This window comes from the organism of the source record quoted next, assembly GCF_019968955.1.
Source record: "MAG: Porospora cf. gigantea A chromosome Unknown PgA_NODE_878_length_9904_cov_417.545, whole genome shotgun sequence".
Taxonomy (NCBI): Eukaryota; Apicomplexa; class Conoidasida; order Eugregarinorida; family Porosporidae; genus Porospora; species Porospora cf. gigantea A.
The window spans coordinates 1-9,904 of record NW_027151941.1 but is presented as its reverse complement, the minus strand read 5'-3'; the positions used below and the strand labels follow the sequence as shown (position 1 = coordinate 9,904).

The following is a 9,904-nucleotide window of genomic DNA, read 5'->3' as shown; positions in this document are numbered from 1 at the left end:
TTCCAGTGAGATCAGAGTAACTGTGAAGTATTCATTACGAAACGTTCTCTTGTTAGAGGTCTCATCACTTTCCCTCCCCTTCCAGTGAGATCAGAGTAACTGTGAAGTATTCATTACGAAACGTTCTCTTGTTAGAGGTCTCATCACTTTCCCCTTCCAGTGAGCTCCGTGAATACAACTATCCAGACAGATATCCTACGGTAGGCTCTCTGACATTTCGGCTCCGATGCCGTTCTGTCTCTAAAACCGTCGATTTCTTGCCTGCCCCCTCAGACGCAAGAATGGATTTCGTAAGGCTAGTGTTTGAAACGAGTCTCTCATATTTCCGCAGGACAACCTCAACAAGAAGGCGAAGTTCGTCCAGCAGGGCGTTTTCCAGGCCGAGCTCAACGAGTTCTTGTGCAAAGTGCTCGCTGAGGATGGCTACTCTGGTGTTGAGGTTAGGAAGACCCACCTAAAGATGGAGATCATCATTCGCGCTACCCGAACTCGGGAGGTGCTTGGTGAGCGTGGCGTCAGAATTCGGGAGTTGGCTTCGCTCATCAAGAAGCGATTCAACATCGAGAAGTTGCCAGTTGAGCTTCTTGTGGAGCGTGTGGAGCCTCGCGGGCTATGCGCCATGGCGCAGGCCGAATCGCTGCGATTCAAGCTGCTCAAGGGTATGGCTGTGCGTCGTGCCTGCTACGGAGTGGTCAGAAACATCATGGACGCCGGTGCCATCGGTTGCGTCGTCACCGTCAGCGGTAAGCTGAGAGCTCAACGAGCGAAGACTATGAAGTTCGGTGATGGGTTCCTTCTCACAACCGGTAACCCCTCTACCCTCTATGTCGAGCAGGCCATCCGTACCGTTCTCTTGAGACAGGGAATCCTTGGAGTCCGTGTCCGAATCATGAGACCTCACGACCCTGAAGGCAAGGCCGGCCCTTCCACGCCTATTCCTGATCACATCAAGATCCAGGAGCCCAAGATTGAGGAGACTCCTGTTATCACTGCTCCCGCACCTGCGGTTGCGGAGGAGCCCCCACTCACTCCTGTGGCTGAGGCTGTGGCGCCTGCTCTTGAGGCTTCTGCCTAGTGTGTCAACTATCCTATGCGTCATGTGTAGCACTCATCTTCACTTAGTCTGGGCGTCTCCAGACGCAGAAATCTACCGCTTTTGTACGATTAATCAATGGTCGTGCCTCTTGATGTCGAGAAACTCCTGCTTGACGTCAGCGACCGCTCCGGCAACCGTGGCGGCTTCTGCGACCTAATTAAAGCCGGCGAAGGGCAGCCCACCGTCGAACTACTAGATTTGTACACACATCATCTCCGAGAAGCGCTGGCAGGAGAGCCCGCCAGCTCCTGGCCGGACTTTGCGTGGCTAAGTAGTCTCGTGGAGGTTCTGCAGTCATTCGACAAAACGAGCTGCACGATGAGTACCAAGCTGCACGCGCTGAAGGAACAGAAGTGAGTTTTCGTTCGTCCACACACAGAGACCTTATTGTGACAGAAACCTTGGAGCTTCATCAATCGTGTGAAGATGTTTTGCGAGATCTCACCTCCCAACGGCAGCAAGCCGCCATCATCAAGGAGAAAATCCAACACTACGACAGCATGCAAGACCTCAGCGCAACGGTACACAACTCCTCTCTGCTGTTGAGCCGCCCTGAGTCGCTGAAGAACACGCTCGCGGCTCTCGACAAGAGTATCGCCTTCTTCGACGTGGATGACGGCTTCCGAAGGCAGTCGGACCTTATAGAGCTCCGACAGAAGGCGTTCGCTGCGCTGTCGTCGTTGTTCATGCGTAAGCTCTCTGGGCTGGAGAAGCGAGTGGAGCAGTACGTGGAGGTAGCCCGTCGCGAGGGGCGTCCCGTGCTAGACCCCACATACTTCTTCGTGAAGTTCAGAGCGTTGGCGTTTGACTTCTGTCCTTATATCGAGGTCATCGTGGACAAGTCCGATGACGAGGTCTATATGGACGCCTTAGGCCATCTGAGCGGCATCTACGTAGCCACCCGTACTCGGATGATTCTGGAGCCGCTCACATCGCAGATCGCGCGGCTCACAAACCACGACGAGCTGCCCACCGCCGTGGGTCAAGCATGCGCGCTGTTAGTATCCTTAGGAAACTTGGAGGTGTCGACAATGCAGGCGTTCTTCTGTGAGCAGGCTCCGGCAGATGCCCTCGCCACTCTCCTCGAACAGTTTGGGTCTGTCTTCGTGTCCTACTCCAAGTCTGCCATCATCCGGTCACACGATCTTGAGCAGCTGAAGGAGGTGGCTGAGACACTGGACACGCAAGTAGTCCAGGCCATCGACAACGCCACCACGGGCCCACACCTGACCCCAGTGAAGGTGGCAGTCAAGACTGTCCACGCTTCCGTGCTGGAGAGGCTCGTGTTCCTGCTAGACCTCTTCATTACCAATGAGGTGGCTGGGTACGACATCCAACCTGAAGACCTAGACTATCCGGCTGCACTCACGCGGCATGCGACAGACGTTCAGAACTGGTACCCGCCTGTGGCTCGCTCTGTCCTTCGTCTGGCCCTCGTGTTCGGCGCCTTCGACCGCGCGTCCTTCAAGAAGGTGGCAAAAGCCGCTGTAGACGCCTGCTTGCAGTCGCTGCTGGCGGCTACTACAGAGCTCCAGTCTGCTGGCCATCCACTAGGTTCGCAGCTTTTCCTCCTGCGCCACCTCCATATCATTCGTCACCAGGTCGTCGACTTCAAGTGCGACTTGGTCGAGGACGAACGGGGTTTGGACTTTGGGCCAGTACGCAGGCGGGTGTGGAATCTGATGACGCTCAGGGGTGGAGCCTGGGCTGGGGTGGGTGCGCTGCTGGAGTTCTTCTTGCCCAGCGTCCATGAGGTTCACTCTGACGGTAGACGAGACATCGACGAGCTGTTGCTTGAAACCTGCGAGAAGGTGGTCGCTATCGCCACCACCAAAAGTGAGTCTTGATCTCATCAGTGACGCAGTAATCCATCCGCTAGTGAACGTTGTTCGCCACGTGTCGGAGGCGAAACAGAGCATCACAGAGTGGTCTGCGCCGCCTCCGAGCAGCGACCTGGACCCCGAAGAGCACTTCCGACAACGAGTTCTCCGACGTGAGTCGTTTGGCGACGGAAAGGGATCCACGAAGACAACACTCTGCAACGAGTCCATTGCCGCGGCGTATCAAGAGTTCTGGAGCTTAGCCAAATCGGAATTGCCGCTGATCCTCACTAGTCTGCACCAGTACCTGCAGGGGTCAACACAGCGAGCGCCGCCGTTGACGGTTGACATTGTCGACGTCATCGTGAAGGAAAGCGACAAGTTAATCTCGACTTCGTCCTTGGACGACCCGAATCCGTGGCAGCGACTGGCTCCAGTGAAGAGCTTGCAAGTCCCCATCATTGCTTCAATCGTGGACGCGGTCACTCAATGTGAGACCTGTCTCGTCGTCGACTTGGAGATGTCTGCTGAGCGCCTGCAGCGAGTTAACGCCCTGTCGGCATCCAACGTGGACGCCGTGCTACGCGCCTACCTTCGAGATGTGGACGCTACGTTCGGTTTTCCGGTATCTCGGCAGTCCTCCAGGGACAGCGACAGCAGCACGGACTCTCAGGAGCCCATTTCGTCGGACTCGCAAGCAGGTCTTTGAGAAATTGTAATGGTTCATGTTCATTGAAAAATCATCACCACGAAAGCCAGTCACGAGCTGCATCAACAATCTCGACCCACTGCACTGGGCCGCCAGTCGCTGTCTGCTGGTGCATAGAGCTCGTGAACCCTGGGTACTGGTTCAGGAAATCGAGGAGTTCGTGGTAGGTGCTCTGCAGCATGGTCTCTTTCGAAGGTCGGAGCAGGGTCACCTGCAGGGACACCGTGTCCGCGGGAGTGGTTGCTTCAATTGTGAAGGTCGTTGCAAAATCAGACTTGTTGTACAGTAGAAACGGAAAATGGACGACTCGGTCTTGCCCTATTAGCATCTTCTGGAACCACCCTCCATTCCTAACAATTACGGAAAGGATGTCGTACCTCAACAACTCAATTTGAACTCCATATTTGCCATTGGACTGCACCAGCACGTACTCCTCCTCTGCCGCCAACGACGGTCGCCCTGACGATCCGATAGAGGGACGGTTAGAACCTGCGGCCGTGCTGGCGGAGTCCTTCTCACCGAAAGCGGCGCACACGTCCGAGACGAAGCCATAGAGGTCGTACGTGCTCGGTCCTAGGACGGGCGAGTTGCAGGGAGGGCGGAATCCATCCATCTGGAGTTCTGCACTGTTTTTCCATTTCTTTATTGAACTGAACAGAGACCCACAAGCCTCAAGGACAGAGACATCAGCGTTGCTGTACAGAGCTGAATCGAGTATCTGTGTTGAAGATGGCAATGTTTTTACTCTTGAAAGCAGCTGGCTGTCAGGCAATGTCATTAAATCAAAACCGAGTGGTGTGGGCTCGGTCGGGGGGCCGAGAAACGAGGCTAGGACCAGCGCTTCCGTGTCAACGTGCTTGGAGGTCATTTGAGGTATGTATACCAAAAAAATGCCGGAGTGGCTGCTGCAGAGACTCCAATCCACCTTCGACGATTCCCGCGGCGACCCACGATGATAGCTGCGACCTCGTGCGTTTCTCCACGTAGCGAACGTCAAGGAGCACGAGCGCCGCCCAGTCGTCTTTATGACGCAATGCACGGCCCACAGCTTGGTTCACGCTCTTTGCGCACTTAACTTCTCGGACATCTACTCTTGCCCCGAAAGCATCGAGGTACTGTTGTCTAGCAGCTAGCTTCGGCGTGTCAGGAGGGTAGGGTAACCCAACGATGACGACGAGTCGGGCAAGACCGTCTTTGAAGTCGACGCCTTCCGACAGGCTGCCGCCCACGACTGCGGCGAGCACACCCTGTTGGCCAGAATTGATTGCGGTGGAATAGGCAAAAAGAACGTCAGAACCTCGACCCTTTTCCTCAAAAAACATCGGCCAATTTCTTGATGCGATGTAGTCTTTGAATAGTCCCAGAAAGGAGAACGAGGGAAAAAAGAGGACAGAGCCTTCATGATTGATCTCCAACGCTAGGCCCGTCACGCATTCGAGCCAGGGAAGTGATCGTTCCCTCTGATTAAAGGTCAGTCTCAAGGGCTCCCCGTCTACAGAGGTGACGGCGTGTACGGCATACCTCTCTCTGGCAACCACATGTTCGCCTGTGAATTCAGTGGTGGGGCAAGTCAGAAGGCCTTTGAAAGCGTCGAACTCGCGCCTGGGTTGCATGGTACCCCCGGCAAGGATGACGCCGTGGGCTCTCTCGACAAGGGATTTCAGACCGTGCTCCGCGCCCCGAACAAAGATGCAAAGAGACTCGTTTTGCTCCACCACCACCACTGCGTGCTCGAACGGGCGGACCAGCAGGAGCAGAACGTCGCGAGCGGCGAAGACTGCCGACGAATCCGGCTCGTTCGCCAGCCCAATGCCGTAGAGTTGCTGTGTGAATCTCCAAAAGCACCCACGTGGACAATATTGGATTGGTCCACCCACCTCCCGAGGATCTCCAATGAGGGCCCCAGCCGTCGGTTGACTGCCTGGCAGTCGAGTGCTCCGGACTCTGACCTAATGAGGTCAAGGAGTGCTCGATTAAGACGTCTCCACTGTTTCAGCCGGACTTTCGAAGACGGTTTAACAGTCTTGACAGCTATCTCCATTATCCGGTCGAGGGTCAGTAGTCCCCGCTGTGAGACTTCTTTTGACTGGGCCTCAACCACACTGTCTAGGACGTTATGGCCCTCGTCCAGGATCAAGACGTTGTTCGTCACAAAGTCTACCTCACCGGGCACGAAGAGGCTCGTGTAGGGCATGAGCACCACGTCAGCGAGGGCGGCCGCCTTTTTCGTCGCGTAGTACGGGCATAACATATGAGACATCCCCCATGAGACACACTCCTCGATGTCCATGGATTTGGACTGTATGGAATTTGAAAAGCCACCTACAGTGATTGCCGCGGCGAAACTGTTGAGGCCGTTGTGGAAGCAACAGCCAGACTCCGATACTAGCTTCCGGCAAGAATCCCTCACAAGTCCCTTTGGCAACGCCCGCACGCCCGGGTGCACACACAAGACGTTCCTAGATGCCAGGCTGACCATGCCCACCCCTGCTCCGCCCTCTATCCTCCGAAGCTCCCCATGGTACTGGGCCAGTTGCGAGTGGGTTCTACTGCAGATGACGACTTTTCTTGTCGCGTCGAATAGCGGCTCGAGAGCCACCTCCTGTCTTTGCCCGGATGCCAGAAACCGCTTTCCCAGCTCTCGAACCTGAGAGACTCTGCGCAGGTCCTCCTCGCATGCAACCTCGGCCTCGGCTTTCCGCTGCTGGCGAATCCCGGCGACCATCCAGTCTGGCACTGCGTTCTCGTCCATTGGGACGTCGGTTAGGTACAGGAGAGAGCGGCGACTGAAGAGCCAGGCTAAGACGCCAGTGAGAATGGCAAGCGTCTTTCCGGTTCCAGTGGGAGATTCGAAAATCCCCACCCCCCGACTGTCCAGCACGTCTGTGAGGGCCTGGCGAAATGCAACTTGAACACTGTACGGTGGAAACGGAAACGGAAACATTTGGGATAATAATGAGACGTCATCGAAAACTTGCAATGGCTCTCGATGAAAACGACACTTTTGGTAGCCTTCACATGTCTTTCGAGCACTACAATGAGCTGCTCGCAGAACATGGGCTTATCCTCGAAACGGACGTCACAAAGGGTCGGTGCGTGTATGCATCCGTGCCCATTAAACGGGGAGAGGTGATATTCAAGTCAAGACCGTTCGCGTCGTCCGTATTCATCGAGAAGTTGCCGGCAGCGTGTTCGAATTGCCTGCTTGCGTTTGCGTTCCCGGATTCCGACCAACAGGTGCAGGCTTTGCGCTGCTCCAAGTGCAAGGAGGCTCATTACTGCAATCCACAGTGTCAAAAGAAGCATTGGCCAATTCACAAAGCCGAATGTCGACGCCTTCCACAGCTCATTAGAAACGCTCTGCAAATCGGGGTCCCACCATTCCTCCTTTGCAACATTATCCTCGCGACCCGAGTTCTTCGTCGGGCATCGGATGTTGTCGCTATCCACTGCGACGACACTGGACATCTTGTGGCAGGCTTCCAGGAGGTCGACGCTATGTGCGAAGTCAATCGTCTGGTACTGACCACTGACGAGGGGCCCACAGAGGACGCCATCCAACTGCAAGTGCTGGAGGGGGTATTGAGTCTAGTGCCTCAAGGCTTTTGGGGTGGTGTTCCTGCGGCGACAAGAACTCCGGCAGCTGTGGCGCGGCTTCTGCGGAAGTTCCAATGCAACAACTTTGCTTTCTGCGATCCGCTGCTTCACCCTGTGGCTGCGGCTGTGTTCCCTTTCGGAGCGCTGCTCAACCATTCCTGCTGTCCAAATTCTGTCCTTATGCACTACCAGGGAACCCAGGTCGTCAGGGCCCTCCAAGACATCGAGCCTGGTGAAGAACTTGTGCATTCGTACGTAGACGTCTGCGCTGCGACAATAGACCGGCAACGGGGGTTCCTTGATAACTTCGAGTTCCTCTGTGAGTGCGATCGGTGCAAGCAGATGTCTTGTGTCAAGGCCGATGGATCTACACGTTTTGGGGACCGTTTGTACGAGGACGAGGTCAACTTGGATGCTGCGATGCATCAGGACAAAACCGGAACGCTGTGTCGACCACTAGTCACGAAGCCAGAGGGTCTACCCTTAGCCCTCCGTGAGGCAGTGGACTTATACAACAGGGCAGTGGCGGAAGCTGACGTCGAGAAGGAGTACGAGTTGGTGTTGATGGCATTCAATGTCTTCGACTGCCATCTACACCGCTACAACATTGACAGGTACACCGTTCTGGGATCCCTTGCCACGGTGTCCATGATACGCGGCGCTGCCAAGGAACGCTTGCAGTGTGTGGGTTTCCACAGCGAGCTTGTGGATCTAGCACGCACTTATTACTGGCACGTGCCATCCCACCCACTGGTTGGGCTCTACCTCGTGACCCTCTCGGAGCTCTTGGCTGAGGCTGCATGCGCAAACGCTGCTGCCGTTGCCAAAGAGGCATTGTCGGTGTGCACAGTGTCGTACGGGTCGCAACACCCTATCATTAGAGCGCTCAAATCTAAAATAGTCTGACGTGGGCTATGCGAAGAGTGAACAAGGCCAGACATCCCTTGCTGGTTACTTCTTTCACGCCGAGAGGGAAGCTTTCAGCAACCGAAATCAAGTCGCCGGAAGATTATTTCAATGCTCTGTACCAGACAGAATACTGCATCCGCCGACCCCCAGGCGAGCCAGAGATATATGCTGCATACACGTACGTACCGAAGAAGGTTCGCTTCGATCTTAAGGTCAGGCTCCCAGAGGAAAGCGGCTCGGAAGGCGACAGCAAGGCACTCACAAGGGAGGAGATGATGGAGGATGTGCAACATCACCGACGTGATTTCGGAATTGGCCACCAGGAGTGGTTCGACATCATCGACGACTCTGAGGTGCGCCTTGAAAGGACGAATGGGCGACAAAGTGTCACCACTCCTCGTCGACCACTGCACAGGTTCACAGCGGCCAGCCTCTACAGATTGAAGCACCCACCAAGTCACCTTCGCCGGAGATATCGGCAGCGAGGTTTTTTGCCAGACGTGTCTGAAGCGACCCCAAGTCGCCGAAGGCTGCCTTACGCTGTGGAAATCGAGAACCTCCACGAGGCCCCTCCTATATTCTCTCCCATAGAGGTCGCGTGTGCTCTGTATGGCTTGCCTATATGGACGCCGCCGTCGTTCTTTGTTCCTGAACCGGAAATCATGGCGCCGGTCTGGACTCCTAAGGAGCATGCAGTTTCACCCAAGAATCCGTACAAACCAGGAATGGCGGTAAGGCCTCGAAGGGTGCCTCGCTTACTGAGGACGCCCAAGGTCCAAAGGGAGGAGTTGCTACATGAACGCATTGCGAATCCACCGCTTAACGAGACGTCTCGATCTTGGGTACTCTCCAGGGAGCATCTCTTCCGACAGCGGTTCGCTCAAGCAGGAGTCTGGGAGCCAGTTTACAAGCAACGAACTGCTGAGTTCTTCAAGCAGCACCCAACCTACGTGTACGAGTCACCTTCTGGGAGAGGTCATGTAGTAGCCAGGTACGACCCAGAATTTCCAAACACGACTAACGACGCAGCGGAGACGCCAGAGTCGGAGGCAAAGGTTTCTGTGCAGGTCTCAGCTCCTCTGGATCAGGTTCCACATCGCGACGAGCTCTCCCTGGTGTCGACTCGCATTGCTCTCCGTTCCCGTGAGGTAAGCCAGGAACCGTTCCTCGACATTTGCGACGACCCTCACGCTGACACGTCGACAAAGCACTCGCTACCTGCTTTCCAACAAACCGACCCCGCCGACAGAAGAACACGGATTCTTGAGTTGGCACAGCAGCGACAAACAACTGCCCTAAAAACCTCCCCTGGCCCCACGACCACCTGGCTGCAGCAGGCCGCAAGGTGGGCTCCAAAGAAGAGTCCTCGAGTCCTATGAGCTCTTTGCAATGTTGAGGCGTTGTCTGAGAATTCGAAAACTCCTGGTCAATTTGACTGCGATTCGTATCATATTATTCATCCTCAGCATCTGACATTGTGGACAGTTCACAATTCAACAGACAACTTCACAATTCAACGGGAGGACGTGCAACTTCACAATTCAATGGGTGGATTGTGGACTGGTAAGTGAGACAAAACGGTTTATGCCGGATATCCTTAGCCTGATATAGCATATTTATACTGTTGCGAATGTCCATACTTAGCATACAGCTTCTGCTGTGCATGGAGTATTGCTTGGGGGGCTGGTAGCATAGGAGGACATCATTGGTCCGTGTTCCTGAACGCATGACGAATACCAACTATCTGATGGGAAGGGATTTCAGGATGAGAGA

The 9,904-nt window shown here is 55.1% G+C and overlaps 4 protein-coding genes across 10 annotated transcripts; 3 read left to right on the top strand and 1 right to left on the bottom strand.

The window, feature by feature from the left end:
- Positions 1 to 281: 281 nt before the first annotated feature.
- KVP18_004715 (uncharacterized protein) lies at positions 282 to 1,075 on the top strand (the record flags this gene model as incomplete). The annotated part of the gene is made up of 2 exons (XM_067957609.1): positions 282 to 290; positions 332 to 1,075. 2 exons carry the CDS (start codon positions 282 to 284, stop codon positions 1,073 to 1,075), a joined length of 753 nt encoding a protein of 250 aa, XP_067806024.1.
- Positions 1,076 to 1,171: 96 nt separating this feature from the next.
- KVP18_004714 (uncharacterized protein) lies at positions 1,172 to 3,625 on the top strand (the record flags this gene model as incomplete). 3 transcript variants are annotated; one of them, XM_067957606.1, is made up of 3 exons in its annotated part: positions 1,172 to 1,449; positions 1,476 to 2,932; positions 2,961 to 3,625. In XM_067957606.1, the coding sequence occupies 3 exons, from the start codon at positions 1,172 to 1,174 to the stop codon at positions 3,623 to 3,625; spliced, it is 2,400 nt and encodes a 799-aa protein (XP_067806021.1). The 3 variants fall into 3 exon arrangements, with proteins under 3 accessions (XP_067806021.1, XP_067806023.1, XP_067806022.1); XM_067957607.1 differs by lacking the exon at positions 1,172 to 1,449 and having other exon boundaries at positions 1,597 to 2,932; XM_067957608.1 differs by lacking the exons at positions 1,476 to 2,932; positions 2,961 to 3,625 and having other exon boundaries at positions 1,172 to 1,453.
- A 34-nt stretch (positions 3,626 to 3,659) lies between these two features.
- On the bottom strand, positions 3,660 to 6,569 carry KVP18_004713 (uncharacterized protein; the record flags this gene model as incomplete). Of its 3 annotated transcripts, XM_067957601.1 has the most annotated exons (4): positions 3,660 to 4,343; positions 4,717 to 5,448; positions 5,475 to 5,924; positions 5,952 to 6,569. In XM_067957601.1, 4 exons carry the CDS (start codon positions 6,567 to 6,569, stop codon positions 3,660 to 3,662), a joined length of 2,484 nt encoding a protein of 827 aa, XP_067806018.1. The 3 variants fall into 3 exon arrangements, with proteins under 3 accessions (XP_067806018.1, XP_067806020.1, XP_067806019.1); XM_067957602.1 differs by lacking the exon at positions 3,660 to 4,343 and having other exon boundaries at positions 4,474 to 5,458; positions 5,503 to 6,569; XM_067957603.1 differs by lacking the exons at positions 4,717 to 5,448; positions 5,475 to 5,924; positions 5,952 to 6,569 and having other exon boundaries at positions 3,660 to 4,403.
- A 35-nt stretch (positions 6,570 to 6,604) lies between these two features.
- On the top strand, positions 6,605 to 9,510 carry KVP18_004716 (uncharacterized protein; the record flags this gene model as incomplete). Of its 3 annotated transcripts, XM_067957611.1 has the most annotated exons (2): positions 6,644 to 8,082; positions 8,124 to 9,476. In XM_067957611.1, coding segments are annotated over 2 exons (2,792 nt in total), but the record flags the coding sequence as incomplete, so codon positions are not given. The 3 variants fall into 3 exon arrangements, with proteins under 3 accessions (XP_067806025.1, XP_067806026.1, XP_067806027.1); XM_067957610.1 differs by having other exon boundaries at positions 6,605 to 8,128; XM_067957612.1 differs by lacking the exon at positions 6,644 to 8,082 and having other exon boundaries at positions 8,137 to 9,510.
- Positions 9,511 to 9,904: the final 394 nt, after the last annotated feature.